Source organism: Talaromyces stipitatus, genomic scaffold (genome assembly GCF_000003125.1).
Source record: "Talaromyces stipitatus ATCC 10500 scf_1105507295515 genomic scaffold, whole genome shotgun sequence".
Taxonomy (NCBI): Eukaryota; Fungi; Ascomycota; class Eurotiomycetes; order Eurotiales; family Trichocomaceae; genus Talaromyces; species Talaromyces stipitatus.
In genome coordinates, this window is record NW_002990118.1 from 1879363 (window position 1) to 1893966 (window position 14604).

Here is a 14604-nt window from a genome sequence, read left to right on the forward strand (position 1 = left end):
CAACACAAAGATCTTTCATAGAGATCTTACAAAGATATTTCACACGTGAAATAGGAGGTTGGAACCATGCCATCAAATGATAGGACGAATAGATGGTATATTGCAAACAAAACACAGATGAACCATTGTACAATGCTATTTACAAAATTCCAGATGAAAAGTCAGCTAGGTAGATGACTGCACACGAGTGTTCCTCGACCATCCAGTCTTCAAATCACCGCCGACCTTGAATCGAGGGAATATATGAGCCTCTGTGTTAAACACCACATCTTCCAAAGGGATAAAATCTCGATCCGAGAACAAGAGATAGAAATACTTCAATGTCTCGGCCATCCAGAAGCTTTCCATATTATCTCGTTTCAGGGGCGGATCAATGTTGGCATTGGAGAGGGATGTGAATCCCACTATTCGGTAGGAGGCGTGGTTATCATCGTCATTGTTTTCATTAAGGGCGTGTTGGTGGCTATTTTCTCCTTCGTGATCACTCGGGAACACCTTTTCGACAACTGCTGTATGCTTGACGAAGGATTTGAACATTTGCCAGCCCCATTCACGATATTGTTCGTCACCCGTGATGCGGTACATGTATAGCAGAGATTCGACTGTTTCTGGTCGTTGGAGGTTATGCGTGTCCTGGGCATGGATATTAATATCGGATATCCATGCATCTCTATCTTCCAAAGGAGCAGATTTGATATCAAGTTCTTTGGGTGTGTATGAACTGTCTTTGTTGCTCCCGGGGGTAGACAGCAAAGCTGAATCGGGGTATACGTCTGGCAACATCAGAGGCGGAGTATCGGTTTTGAAATATGTGATTTCAGGCGCAAGTCCAGTTGCTGTTGCCAGATATGTAGCCCAACATGTCTTCATCAGTTCCCTTGCAAGAAGTATTTCCTCATCTTGTCGTTGACTCCATGTTGAGGATTGCCTTGCACTGGATAACGACTGACCGTGCGTCGCTCCGAGAGCTATCGTGCCAGGCATGAAGCACACGAGGTGATCCATCTTTGGTGTCAGAGCTCGATCAAGACCGTCTGGTCTCTCAGCCAGAACTGCAAACTTCCCGTTTTTGGTATATGTAATCAAATGTTTACTGATCCCAGTAAGGGCTTCATCCCACATTTCCTTGTAGATGGGCTCTCCTTCGGATGTCTGCAGGTATTGTTTAATGAGATATTCTGAATATAGTCAGCGCAGAAACTTCCCAGACCAAGAATAAGACCGCTTACCGTAATAAGAGTCACCCCTGCTTCCCAGCCGAATGTTCTTACCACGGAACTGTCCGCTATCCGCATAGATGAAGATTGGTAAGAGTCCGTCCTCTGCTTGTTGGTTATCAACAACCTGCATAACATGCTCCACTGTTTGCCAGTACTCTGCCTCGCCAGTCAGTTTAGCCAGATACTTGAATTCCAGCTGCACGGTTGTCGCTTCTGCCGTAGAAGATGCACCACCGTCGGCATGTGACGGGATTCCGTGAGACGTGTTTAGATTTATACTGGCATAAGGAACACCGGAAGGAGATTCAAAGGCGCCTAACAATCGATCTGCCAAGTCTGTAGCTTTCTCGATATAAAGATCTTCACCGGGGGCTCCAACGTCATCGTCAGTTATTGGTGCCAGGTTGGGATAGGTTGTCGATAGATAATGCGCCGATAACAGGCCACCAAGCATACGAATCGTCGTCTCAAACGTATTCACGTCATGATTCTGATCGTACCGTAACGAGTTATGGATCCAATGCCGAGCATGCTGCACTCTGGAAGTAAGATTCATAAGAATCATAGTGTCAAGAGCATCAACGATAGTCCATCCCATGCCACCTTCAACCATATTTCTGCCTTTCTTGGATACAGGTTTGTACTCGTCGTATCCTATTGACGAAGCGGTTAGTATGCCACACCAGAATATGAAAATCTGCCGAACTCACCCCAACCATACTTCTCATATGAGTCCCAGCTTATAGTAAACACATCCTTCACTTTCTGCCTCCTCTCCTCCCAGGTGATCTTTTTCGCTAAAACGCCATCATCTTCCGTATCAAAAGTCTGAACCCATTTCCATAAATTCTCTCCAGCTTCACCCGCAGGACCAACCGCAACAGGACTCCCCCAACTACCCCAAAACACATACAACAGCACCATCATAAAAAAGGACACCACCGTATATACGACGCGAGACGCGGTTCGATTCGATCCTGTGCGACGTGGTTTGAAGTACGGCTTGTCCTTGTACACTGGTAGATCACGATTTTTCTTCCCACCAAAGAAGCTATTCATTTTGCTTAGCCCCGCACTGCTGTCGTTGCTGTTTCCGCTGGTATCTTTCGAGGAGAAGCCGTATCCGCCTAGATTACTGCTGCTTCGTGCCGATGATGCTCTCCAGTCGAGGCCCTGTTGGGAACGGTCGTTTTGAGATGAGTGAACGAAGGTCACCATTTTGCCCAACGCCAGGTTGTCCCTAGCTTCTCGATAGACCCTTCGCAAAGAATATCCGTCCTAGATAGCGAACCATAGGCTCGCGAAAACGAAGGGTTATCTCCGAATGGGTACGGATTCTCGATTATCGACTTTGAAGACGAGCCCACGCAGACACACGTGGAGAAAGAGCGGCAGAGATACTAGACGTGCGAGCGATCATTGATCATTAGTATTCAATAAACTCACAAGACAGAATTCTGAGACGTGTTTGGGAATGTAACGTGGAATAATCCTAAACAAGTGGTCGATGAACTGGATATTTAAAGCTCCACCGTGGCCGCAACGGAGCTCTATGATTAGATGAACGATATACTCACCTCATTTAGGGGTAGATATGAATGCGCAAAAAAATATCTGCAAATAATCAATGCTTGGCGTATATACTGAACGTACAGTCTGCAGTTAATGAAAATATCCATAGAAAGAATGAAGAGTGGCTTTTGGATAGATTTCATACTCCGCATTGAGGGCAGGAGCCCGGTAAAGGTGCCGAGCCTAGCTAGACCATTTCGGGGTCACTACTTTGATACAGGATCTTGTCATGGAATGCAGTAGGTAAATTGCAATAGCATCTATCTAATTTACATGCATCGCCATTATACACGAAGAAGAAACATATACGTAGGGATTGGCTCCGTCTCTTATAGTTTCTGGTACTCCAATTTGCCCTCGAGTTTCTTTGCCTCGGCCACCTTGCGAACCGCCTTGTTGAAATCGTCTTGGTTGATAGAGTCACGTTCATCTTTGATTGCAAAGAAACCACTGTAATAACTGTTAACAGTAATTCTGAAGTTCAACGGAAGAAATACATACGCTTCAGTCACAACGTTACGCAAGTCGGCTCCGTTGAGGCCATCACTCATCTTCACTATACTCTCAAAATCAATTTCGCCCTCTGTCACCACTGTACTGGCATGAATCTTGAGAATCTCCAAGCGGCCAACCTCGTTAGGAAGAGGAATTTCGATCTTCCGGTCCAGACGACCAGCACGCAGAAGAGCGGGGTCAAGGGTATCAGGTCGATTCGTAGCCATGATAATCTTTGTCTTTCCAAGATAGTCGAAACCATCGAGTTGATTGAGTAGTTCCATTAAGGTTCGTTGAATTTCACGATCCGCTGAAGTTCCTTCGGAGAAACGCCGACCGCCGATAGCATCGATTTCGTCCATGAAAATAATACAGGGTTCGTGCTCCTTTGCGTATCCGAACATTTCTCGAATTAATCGTGCCGATTCACCGATGTATTTGTCGACGATGGCAGATGACACCACTGAACTCATTAGCATAACATCAAAAGCAGCGTTAGCATAGACACACCTTTCAAAAAGTTAGTTTCCAAAGAACTTGCCACAGCCCTTGCAAGCAGCGTCTTTCCTGTGCCTGGAGGGCCATACAATAAGACACCCTTTGGCGGCTTGATACCGACTCGCATAAAAAGTTCTGGGTTCTTCAAGGGTAGCTCAATGACTTCTCGCAGTTCTCGAATCTGGTCGTTCAAACCACCGATTCCAGCAAAATTGACCTGTCCTGGGTCTTCCAGTGACATGTTGTAAACCAAAGGATCGACTTCACGGGGTAACATTCGCATGATCGTAAGCGTTGTCATATCAAGAGCAACACGCGTGCCTTGTTTGAGCTTCGACTTGTCGACTTTAGAACGACACCCAACGACGTACCTCGGACCAGACGATGCTTTGACGATGACTATTCAAGTAAGCCTGCGTTATTCAACACCTAAAAAAGAAACAGGGGAGATGTTTACATCGTTCTTCATCTAGCTGTTTGAGAACTTCGCCGATGATCTGACCAACACTTTGCAGTGCCTTGATGTTTTCTTCTGTTATATCGTACTCTTTCTGGGAGTCCTTGATCTCCATGCGCAAGGACTTGAGCTTCGCCTCCCATTCTCGGAGATCCAAAAGTGTCTTTTTGTAATCTTCGATGGCCTGGTTCCTCTCGGGGTCGCCAGCGCCGCTCATCGTGACGGAGAACCAGTGGTTCTGTAACGCTTGGTAAAAGACCTAGAATATTATCAAATAACTAGCTGTCTACTGCAGAAGCACAGGAAATCGAAATAAAAGTTGCCGAGAAGAGGGACGATGTAGTGTTCTGATGGTTTGGTGAGCTTCCTTCCACAAGCTCCAGCTGCTCCTTCCGATACGTAGCCTCACGTGACCGCATCCAACAGCACGCATGGACCACGTACAAACAGTGCAAACATGTGCCTTGTTGATGCCTTGATGCCTGAGAATAAAGGCAGCGATGACGATGCCCTCCGCATCTCTCCGACTGAGAAAACGGGAGAAATCGCCTGGAGCAGACATTCTTTTGTAAATAAAGGTAAACAATTGATCGTGATAGATCCCGAAAAGCATGTTCTATGCCCCACAAGGGTCTCTATCCTCGGATCAAGGTGCAGCTATTCTCATTCTATCCGATATGTACGAGACAGTATATAGTGGCGGGTTGCCCCTCCAAAAAGTGGCAGAAAGGAGATCTCGACTGACCCATAGACCAACACTGCGAGTTTTGATACTACGTTGAACACACCACTATCAGGCCATTGAATCCTGGTTCTATTTACTTTTTACTCTGTCTACATCTTCTCTACCTGGTAAGTCTCTGTCTTGGAAACATATGATTGCTTGGAGCTCTACCCCACCATCCCACCAAAACACATCAACTGCTCTCACTCAGCCTGTGATCCTCTACAACATCCCACCTCAAATATTTGCACATTAATTGACACTGGCATTCGAATAACGTGACTCATTCTCGGTGAGTTTGAATCAATTGACGCTATCCATCGCGTCACGTTGTGAGTGAGCAGAGCAGAGATTCATCATCTCTCGATTGGGGTCCTCGGTGAAACATTTTGTTACCTTAGCAGCTCACGAGGTGGCCCTTAGAAAACCCATCTGTCTCCCTCCTCATTCCTTCTTCTTCTTCTTCTTCTTCTCTCTCTCTTCTAGCATATCACCAGTCTCTAACCAAACACTATCCAGACTAAAACATGCCTATCTCCAAGATCCACGCTCGTTCCGTCTACGACTCTCGCGGTAACCCTACCGTTGAGGTCGATGTCGTCACCGAGACCGGCTTGCACCGTGCCATTGTTCCTTCTGGAGCTTCCACCGGTTTGTCTACATGCTCTGAGTATCCGGGATAGCTGGGCTGACTTGATGATTCCTAGGTCAACACGAGGCTTGCGAACTCCGTGATGGTGACAAGACCAAGTGGGGTGGCAAGGGTGAGTGAGATACATGTTGGCAGGAAGAGTATTGTACTAATGTTTAATCTCATAGGTGTCCTAAAGGCCGTCGCCAACGTCAACGAGACTATCGGACCCGCCATCATCAAGGAGAACATCGACGTCAAGGACCAGAGCAAGGTTGACGAGTTCCTCATCAAGCTCGACGGCACAGCCAACAAGACCAACCTCGGTGCCAACGCTATCCTCGGTGTCTCCCTGGCCATTGCCAAGGCTGGTGCTGCTGAGAAGGGCGTCCCTCTCTATGCTCATATTTCCGACCTTGCCGGAACCAAGAAGCCATATGTTCTCCCTGTTCCTTTCCAGAACGTCTTGAACGGTGGTTCCCACGCTGGTGGACGTCTCGCCTTCCAGGAATTCATGATTGTCCCAAGGTAGGCTGCTCTGGCTGATGGTGTCAGGATCTAGCTGACATTCTATAGCACTGCTCCCACATTCAGCGAAGGTCTCCGCCAAGGTGCCGAAGTTTACCAGAAGCTCAAGGCTTTGGCCAAGAAGAAGTACGGCCAATCTGCCGGTAACGTCGGTGACGAGGGTGGTGTCGCTCCCGATATTCAGACTGCCGAGGAGGCTCTCGACCTCATCACAGAGGCCATTGAGCAAGCCGGATACACCGGCAAGATCAAGATTGCCATGGACGTCGCCTCTAGCGAGTTTTACAAGGCTGATGTCAAGAAATACGACCTTGACTTCAAGAACCCCGACAGTGACCCCTCCAAGTGGCTCACCTATGAACAGCTCGCCGACCTGTACAAGAACCTTGCCAAGAAGTACCCCATTGTCAGCATTGAGGATCCTTTCGCTGAGGACGACTGGGAGGCTTGGAGCTACTTCTTCAAGACCTCTGACTTCCAGATTGTTGGGTAAGTAACTTTTCCAAGAGACTTGTATATACAGGAGCTAATCGATGCTAGTGATGACTTGACCGTCACCAACCCTCTCCGTATTAAGAAGGCCATTGAGCTCAAGTCCTGCAACGCCCTTTTGCTCAAGGTCAACCAGATCGGTACTCTTACCGAGTCCATCCAGGCCGCCAAGGACTCCTATGCCGGTGGATGGGGTGTCATGGTCTCTCACCGTTCCGGCGAGACCGAGGACGTCACCATTGCCGATATCGTCGTTGGTCTTCGCTCTGGTCAGATCAAGACTGGTGCTCCCGCCCGATCTGAGCGTCTTGCTAAGCTCAACCAAATCCTTCGTATTGAGGAGGAATTGGGCGAGAATGCCATCTACGCTGGCGAGAAGTTCCGCGATGCTGTCAACCTTTAATTTGTCCTAGAGACATTGATGATGATGGTGAAAATAAATGCTACGAAGCTACGATCTTGGGCGACATTTTTCGAGATGGGAAGAAAAGTAATCTCTCTTGAGTAATGATAGGATGTTGCCATAGCTAATAGAATTCTTCAAAATTATATACCTATCCAGCTAGTCTGTGGATACTGGTAAAATACATGTTATAAATGACTTTTCAGCCTGTACCACCTGCTGACAAGTCTACCATCAACAAATCAACATAACACTCGAAGCACCCCCGCCCAAATAAAACTGCCCACCCTTATTCGCAGTCGCAATACAATTATAATTCCCCTCAAAATCCTTCGTAACATGCTCTTTTTTCTCCGTATCCCCAATCTTTGTCGTTGTCGCATGCCCATGACAATTCTCCCCTTCCCAAAACTTCAATATACACCAGTACGGCCATTCATTTACGTTATACCCCAGTTTTGCGCCGTAAGAGTTTGGTTCGATATTTTTGCATTGGCCGGCCCAGACCCAGCCGGATGTTGGTTGGGATTCAGCGCCGCCGTCGCAGGAGCCGGAGTGGAAGATGTCGAGCCAGACGCCGCTTGAGCGGGCTTCGAGGGATGATGACGCTTCTTCATTAGGTTCTGGGCTGGCGTTGGATAGAGGGGTGGAGTGGCCTAGGTAGGCTAGGGAGGTGAGGAGGAGGAAGTTTTTGAGGATCATTTTGAGGTCTGGATTATCAAGTTAGTATAAGGGGGTACATGTGGATGATTTGGTAGCATACATTGAGGTTTTGGCTGGCTTAGAGATGGATGGTGTCTATCACGAGAGGTAAATGGAGTCTTTGACTCTATACTTAGGTAACCAGAAAGCTGGAATGGTAGATAAGTCATGGCCGCCGCAGACGCCCCCTATTAATGCATCCAGATTACTCCGTGCTGAGAGCTGAAAGGAATATCAATGCTCAGCTCGAATATCATGTCCTGATTACTGAACTACATATCTAGTGGAGTCTACAATTGGCTCTAACCTATGTTAATAAGAGCCAAAGCCCTAATCCACTCGATACCAAGCCGCCGATACCTTCAATTTCCCCAGAAGTTGATAGATTACCTCTCTAGCATGATTAAAACGCTGTTTACGTACAAGCTGAAAACAGCCGAGCAGATCTTGCATAGTCTTATTATTATTGAGATGTTATTGATCCTAGTGACAGGGGGGTGCTCAGCCCGAATCATATCAACTCCCTGTTAGGTACTAATCACTCACCATGTCAAGACGATCGTCCAGAATTGACCTTTGCTTGTACGTACAAGTAGAATGTGCCATTATCATTTCCTTGATTTGGAATTGATAGACGTACGTACGTATAGCGCTTCATAAAACCTTTATGATCAACTAGCACTAAGAAAACACAAGAAAGACTGCAAATCAGTGTCCAGCTGAGGTCAAATTGAACTTCTTGGTACTGTCTATTTGATGAAATGTTTTATCTGGAGTTTCTGTGGAGCTTTTTTCTCTTAAGGATAAAACGGATCAGTAATCAGGATAAACTATTTACGTATATGTTTGTATACTGAGGAGGCGGTGATATGTCCGAGCTCTAGGGCTTGACTGATCAATTGATGTTTTGAGTATCATAAACATTTCGAGATCCCTCCAGGTACAAATACGTGTATAATCTTCTATCGGTCTAGAAATCATAGTATCAAGAGTTTTTCTGCCTGCTAGTTGTACATCCGTCGAGAAAGATCTATGTATGTCGTGAATCCTTCCACTCTAAACCATCACTAACACAACTTTAGATCCAAAATGATCTTCAAAAACCTCCTCCTCTTCACCTGCCTAGCCTACCTAGGCCAATCATCCCCCATAACCGAGTCTTCATCCCCAGAAACCAACATCACCACCTCAACAGACACCGAGTTCCTCTCGACCCGCTCCTCAGACGGCGTGTGGCTCGACGTCTACCACTCCGGCTCCTGTGACAGCGGCTGGGAACAACAACCAACCTCGGGCTGGGTATGGTCCGGTCAATGTAAGACCCTCGAACAAAACACCTACGGCGCAAGACTAGGACATAACAAGAAGAAATGGAAGGAGTGTATTTTGAAGTTCTGGGAGGGGGATAACTGTCATGGACATGCGACTACTTGGCCGACTTTTATGAGTGAGTTATATGTAAAGGGGGATTTTAAGGGGGATTATAGGTGTATTGCGACGGCGAATAAGCAGGATGGGCAGTTTTATCTTGGGAACGGGGCGAAGAGTGTTATGTTGATTTGTTAGATGATATTGAAATGTAGGGTCACTTGACATATGCTAAAGATTCATTCATGGAATATAGGCATATGATGAGGACATTAGTCAATGCCCCATACTCGTTGTCAGGATAGAACCTTGGATCTGGCATATGCAACGGATACAGCCGTGTCGACACATAGTGCTATATCAAGATTCCGTTTCCACTATGCTCTCAAGATCATAAGTCACCAACCAGTCCCCTGCAGGCTCAGGCTCAGGCAACTTGAGGTCTGGATTCCGCCTATTCATCGGCTCCGCAAAAAATACCCTAGCATATTCCGGATCAAACACAAACATCGTTTCGCCAGCAGTATTCTTAACTTCTGCCGTAACCTCAATCTCGTCTATGGAAATGTACCCATCTTCCCTTGGGATAGTGGCCATCTCAATGTTCTGCTTTACGTGTTTTGCGGTTTCGGTGTCGAGGCGGGTGTCGATGAAGTAGAGCTTATCTGAGCCTGCGACAGCGACGTAGGGAGTATCTGGTGCTAGGACTTGGAGGCCGTACCATGTTTTGATGACTTTGGGCATGTAGTTGGTTCGATATTCTTCTTGGAAGGTTGGCGGGCCCTCGCAAGATGAACACTGGATGGCTTGGGCTGGGTTTAGAAGGAGAGTAGTGATCAATAGTGCAGGGAGCACTGTGTATGAGGTGTGCTTCATGTCTCTATGTCTGTTTCTTTCATAACCTGTTGAGCGCTTCGTGGTCAGTCGTTTCGGCAAGAAGTTATGTAGGTACCTAGATCGTGAATAAATGCCCTCGAGAGAACCCATCTAGACCAGCTATTCACAATATGATAGAAATTGATCATAACTTACCACCCTATAAAGGCCAACTTCGTATGACATTTGGAGAACAAGAGAAAATACATTCGCACTGACGGGAGACTGTCTGATATCTCAGTCGGGCAGCTAACATACGACGAGATGAAGGTTACATTGGAGCGGGGGAAGCCTGTCAAACAAAGAAAGACTTATCTGAAAAGACTTCTAAATTAAGGATGATGATGGAGGCTAATGCCTGCTGAGCTAGCGGACATCTGCATAGACAAGGGCTGTGCAATCACGAAGCGCTTATACAGATACTGTCGGATTGGTGGGTTTACTCTAGGCCAGTCCTGAATAGTAGTTTAATAGGATGGAAAAAGAAGAAGTGACTAGCAAGACGGTATGTATTTAGTTCTCTCCATGTGTTCAAATACATCAGGGTTCCAAAGCCGGGTCTTCATAGACATTTTTTGGCGTGGTGATTTGTGAGCTTGAGGGGCTATATTGAGCCCTGATAAGAAGGTGGCTTCTGATTTTGCTGAAATGTAGGTTGCCAAATACATGCCCTGAGGTGACCGGTTGACCTTCGAGAGCGAACAGCCCATCTTCGGCCTCGCCGGATATCCGGGTTATCTGATAGATACTTGTCGCGTCGCCTTCCCCCACCCTAGACCGCCAATCCGGGAAGGCCCCGGGCCTAGAGAAGTGGTCAAAGTGTTGAAGCCATTCGAATGCGATCTTATCTGTGATAAATCCATTCGAAGCAGGTGCAACTAGCCAGTCGTCATCTTTTATATGCCGGTACCATTCCTCCAAATGGACCTTGCCTTTTGGAATCAATAAAGGTGGTATAATCTTTCCTTCGGCATTTATACCCTCAATGACAGTAATTGATTCTCGAGAGGACAGGCTAGATACCCTTTTTGATGTTTTTGGATATGCTGTTACCACCGCTTCATCTTTTCCTTGTCCAACAATGAATCCGGTCTCGTCGAAGTTCCACAGATTTTGAGGGCGAATTTTGTATTGTTGTATAGCGAGCTCGAGGTCAATAAACCAGCGCTCAACCTCACCATAATGCTCTGCAACGGTACGTTCCTTTTCTTGAGGTTTTTGAACGATTCGTACATATTGTTTTGGCAGGCGCTTGATAAAATCGTGTACTTAATTTTTTCTGGCACGAGGGGGCTCTCCTGGACCACTGAAATCTTTGCCGAGCAAATAATTCGCACTTTCCTCAATTTGCTGATTCGTAGGAGGCGCACCTATATTATCTAGATACTCAATCCATAGAATAAGTGCCTTTTCTTGATCTAGAGATAATAGGCGCCTCGTAGGTGGGCGTGTTGAGCGAGAGGGTAAGCCACGCCACCGACGGGACAGTTTTTTGCGAGACACCCCATATTCACGCGATAATTTGCTAAAATTCGGTTTTTTTTTCGTGTTGGCACGCACTGAGGGCCTTCGCAATCAATTCCTCCTCTTCTTTATATAATTTAGGGGTCATTTTGGCTCTGGTTTTGACGTTTGTAAATGCCAAGTTGAGATTTTGAAGATTTTGGCCCTTGAGTCCGGGCCGACCACCACCCGGTCTAGGGTGGGGGGAGGCGACGCGACAAGTACCTGAGAATGTTGTTGGTGCTATAATTAATCTTGACAATACGAAACTCAAGAGATCAACATCATATCGAACAAATGCAACTAGTCTATCTGATTCTTTTATTTGTTTTACACCGACCCTCTATTTTTCTTAATGAGCGCCAGATCTTTCATGGAATGGCAACCTAACAGAATTGTCACCATCACTATTAAGTTTCGCCGTAATCTCGTCCAGACACCCAGCTGCAGCTGCAAAGAAGCCAAGAACAGTCTAGAGATATCTCAATCAGTAAAAAAAGCACGAGCATGAGATTGGGGAAGGAGGACATACAAAACTAGGCGACAAAACCCTTGAAAGATACTCCGGATGAAACTGTACACCCACAAACCAAGGATGATCCCGCAACTCAATAATCTCCATCCGTTCACCTTTAACATCCTTCCCCACGAAAGTGAGTCCGGCCTTTTCGAGCCTGTCAACCATCTCGGGATTGACTTCGTAGCGGTGACGGTGTCGTTCTTGGATTTGAGGCGCGGAACCGTATAGAGCGCGGAGACGGGACCATTCGCTGCCCGATTGGAAGATGCAGGGATGTTTGCCTAGTCGCATTGTGCCGCCGAGCTTGGATTTGTCGACCTATTTTTCCGTTAGTGATGTTTAGAAAATGTGTACAAGGGAACGAACTTCGGGCATGTAGACAATGACATGATTCTTGGCATCAGGATGCAACTCTTCACTACCCGCATCCTCAATCCCGACAACGTTGCGCGCATACTCGATAACAGCAAGCTGCATACCGAGACAAATACCCAAAAACGGCACGTTCTTGGTACGCGCCCAAGTAATCGCCTTCATCATTCCGAGGGTCGCGCGAGTTCCAAATCCGCCCGGAACACACAATCCATCAGCCGTGCACACATTGTGCCACGCTTTATGGAACTCGGCTGGAGATACTTCCATGGTCTCGTCTTCGAGGTGCGAAGCATCGACCCAGATAACCTTGAGTTTCTTGCGGCAGTACATCGCAGCATGCTCAAATGACTTGCTGAGACTGATATATGCGTCGTGAAGTGTAGTATACTTACCCACTAGGGCAATCGAGACTGTATCGTGAGGATTGTCCTGGCTGTGGGCCAAGTCAACCCAGTCTCTCCACATACGCTTACCTTGCTCAATCCGTGCAGGTGGTTGTTGGATGGAGGAGAGGTTGAGGAGTTCACTGAGCGTTTTTAGTAGTTTTTGCTTTTCGAGAAGTAACGGGACGTGGTACGTGGTGGATACGTTGTGGACGGCAACGACTTGTTTTCGCTCCATTTGGCACATGTTTGCGATCTTGTCGATGGTTGTGTCTTCTAGTGGCTGTTCGCAACGACAGGCGATCTGATATTGTTAGTTGAGTCACTCCAGATAGGAGAGATGATGATTACCAAGTCTGGGTTTAGACCGGCACTTCGCACATCGCTGACGGCTCGCTGTGTTGGCTTTGTCTTTTGCTCACCACCAGGTCCGGGTCTAGGCTTATTAGTCTGATATCTATATAGATAGATATATAAACACTTACGGTATAACTGGAACATATGACACGTGAATCTGTGCATAATTCCCCTTGCCAGCGCGTCTCTGCAGCTGACTGACAGCATGAATGAAAGGAGCACTCTCAATATCTCCGACAGTACCACCTGTTCCGCATCAGCCACCACGCATCCATCATTTCGACAAATCGACATACCTAACTCGATGATGCAAACATCAGGCTCGGCCCCAGACTCATCAACGGGCACCTTGGCGACCCGTTCGATCCAATCCTGAATAGCATTGGTAATATGTGGCACGCTGCATGCTGTCAGAGCGGTTTCGATCTCATACGGGCTTGTGGGACGTACACTTGAACGGTTTTACCGAGATACTGTCCAACACGTTCTCTCTCAATGACTTGTTGATAGATCTTGCCGGTGGTGATATTGTGGTCTCGGGTAAGCGTGGTGAGAAGATATCGTTCGTAATTACCGAGATCGAGGTCCATTTCCTGATGCACATAAGAACCATGGAATAAAAGATTAATTAGAAAAGACATACACCTCCATCTATTTAAGAATTAGCCGTATCATTGCTAGGGACAGATTTATCCGGGGCATACCATCTGTCACGTAGACCTCACCATGCCTACAGCAAAATTAGTATACGAGTTGGTGAGCAGCAGATCGCATACGAACTCTATAGGTGACATTGTGCCGGCCTATTTATACATTAGCCATTTCTTATACGTCACAGTGCAAATCGAAAACTAGGTCTACTCACATCAATGTTAATGTATGGATCAATTTTCTATTCTAAGTCAGCAATGCTTGATACGACTGTCTCCAATACTCAAGACTAAATAAGAGCACAAATACAAGCTCTTATAATACGAGAATCAGTCAGAGAACATACTATACTCGTAACCGTAAGACCAATCGTCTTCAGAAGCAAACCAGTGCTGGAGGCAATAATGCCCTTTCCAACGCCGGATATGACACCTATATAGGCATAAGTCAGCTTTCTTGCACAAAGAAAATCTTTCGTATTTCATTTTGAGACAATAAAACTAACCTCCTGATACAAGAACGTACTTCATTTTGACGTTGATCGACCACAGCTATAATAGCTATGGTGCGTAAAGGGAATTTTGAGACGCGCCGAAGCACTTTGATAAAAAGAAAAAAAAAGCGCGCTAAGCCTTATCTGTGGGGGTTATCATGTGACAGTGCCAAGACTGAGAGTTTTATAACCCTAATATGTATCAAGTGCTCTTCGGGAGGCCTTCGAGTGATAATTAACTAGAGGATATCTTTAAGGATATTGGAGGACTTTCAGATGTTAATCATCCTAGCTCATGGTAACTTAAGAATGTTGGAGGGTGTTAGTAATAGGGTTAGGGTTATTTATTCCGATTG

General features: G+C 46.4%; 7 protein-coding genes across 9 annotated transcripts, besides 2 other annotated features; 2 read left to right on the top strand and 5 right to left on the bottom strand.

Annotated features, from left to right (window-relative positions):
• Window positions 1-21: 21 nt before the first annotated feature.
• TSTA_047320 (mannosyl-oligosaccharide alpha-1,2-mannosidase) lies at window positions 22-2915 on the bottom strand. Of its 2 annotated transcripts, XM_002485189.1 has the most exons (4): window positions 2798-2915; window positions 1931-2620; window positions 1230-1874; window positions 22-1178 (listed from the first exon to the last, which is right to left on the bottom strand). In XM_002485189.1, exons 2-4 carry the CDS (start codon window positions 2436-2438, stop codon window positions 166-168), a joined length of 2166 nt encoding a protein of 721 aa, XP_002485234.1. In that variant the 5' UTR covers window positions 2439-2620; window positions 2798-2915; the 3' UTR covers window positions 22-165. The 2 variants fall into 2 exon arrangements, with proteins under 2 accessions (XP_002485234.1, XP_002485235.1); XM_002485190.1 differs by lacking the exon at window positions 2798-2915 and having other exon boundaries at window positions 1931-2703.
• A 105-nt stretch (window positions 2916-3020) lies between these two features.
• TSTA_047330 (proteasome regulatory particle subunit Rpt4, putative) lies at window positions 3021-4767 on the bottom strand. Of its 2 annotated transcripts, XM_002485191.1 has the most exons (4): window positions 4243-4767; window positions 3798-4184; window positions 3294-3750; window positions 3021-3242 (listed from the first exon to the last, which is right to left on the bottom strand). In XM_002485191.1, the coding sequence occupies exons 1-4, from the start codon at window positions 4457-4459 to the stop codon at window positions 3122-3124; spliced, it is 1182 nt and encodes a 393-aa protein (XP_002485236.1). In that variant the 5' UTR covers window positions 4460-4767; the 3' UTR covers window positions 3021-3121. The 2 variants fall into 2 exon arrangements, with proteins under 2 accessions (XP_002485236.1, XP_002485237.1); XM_002485192.1 differs by having other exon boundaries at window positions 3021-3750.
• A 433-nt stretch (window positions 4768-5200) lies between these two features.
• TSTA_047340 (enolase/allergen Asp F 22) lies at window positions 5201-7177 on the top strand. The gene is made up of 6 exons (XM_002485193.1): window positions 5201-5258; window positions 5486-5617; window positions 5674-5730; window positions 5786-6125; window positions 6174-6614; window positions 6666-7177. Exons 2-6 carry the CDS (start codon window positions 5494-5496, stop codon window positions 7018-7020), a joined length of 1317 nt encoding a protein of 438 aa, XP_002485238.1. The 5' UTR covers window positions 5201-5258; window positions 5486-5493; the 3' UTR covers window positions 7021-7177.
• Window positions 5417-5450: a microsatellite.
• Window positions 7178-7254: 77 nt separating the features above from the next.
• TSTA_047350 (uncharacterized protein) lies at window positions 7255-7892 on the bottom strand (the record flags this gene model as incomplete). Its single annotated transcript, XM_002485194.1, has 2 exons — window positions 7255-7730; window positions 7784-7892. 2 exons carry the CDS (start codon window positions 7890-7892, stop codon window positions 7255-7257), a joined length of 585 nt encoding a protein of 194 aa, XP_002485239.1.
• A 919-nt stretch (window positions 7893-8811) lies between these two features.
• TSTA_047360 (uncharacterized protein) lies at window positions 8812-9288 on the top strand (the record flags this gene model as incomplete). Its single annotated transcript, XM_002485195.1, has 2 exons — window positions 8812-9173; window positions 9210-9288. The coding sequence occupies 2 exons, from the start codon at window positions 8812-8814 to the stop codon at window positions 9286-9288; spliced, it is 441 nt and encodes a 146-aa protein (XP_002485240.1).
• A 123-nt stretch (window positions 9289-9411) lies between these two features.
• TSTA_047370 (uncharacterized protein) lies at window positions 9412-10152 on the bottom strand (the record flags this gene model as incomplete). The annotated part of the gene is made up of 2 exons (XM_002485196.1): window positions 9412-10077; window positions 10123-10152. 2 exons carry the CDS (start codon window positions 10150-10152, stop codon window positions 9451-9453), a joined length of 657 nt encoding a protein of 218 aa, XP_002485241.1. The 3' UTR covers window positions 9412-9450.
• A 306-nt stretch (window positions 10153-10458) lies between these two features.
• Window positions 10459-14285, bottom strand: TSTA_047380 (CTP synthase, putative; the record flags this gene model as incomplete). The annotated part of the gene is made up of 15 exons (XM_002485197.1): window positions 10459-11234; window positions 11271-11525; window positions 11872-11941; window positions 12002-12307; window positions 12356-13051; window positions 13099-13183; window positions 13233-13350; window positions 13401-13504; window positions 13555-13697; window positions 13748-13755; window positions 13809-13834; window positions 13885-13907; window positions 13970-13996; window positions 14102-14187; window positions 14261-14285. 15 exons carry the CDS (start codon window positions 14283-14285, stop codon window positions 10507-10509), a joined length of 2700 nt encoding a protein of 899 aa, XP_002485242.1. The 3' UTR covers window positions 10459-10506.
• Window positions 10765-11496: a mobile genetic element.
• Window positions 14286-14604: the final 319 nt, after the last annotated feature.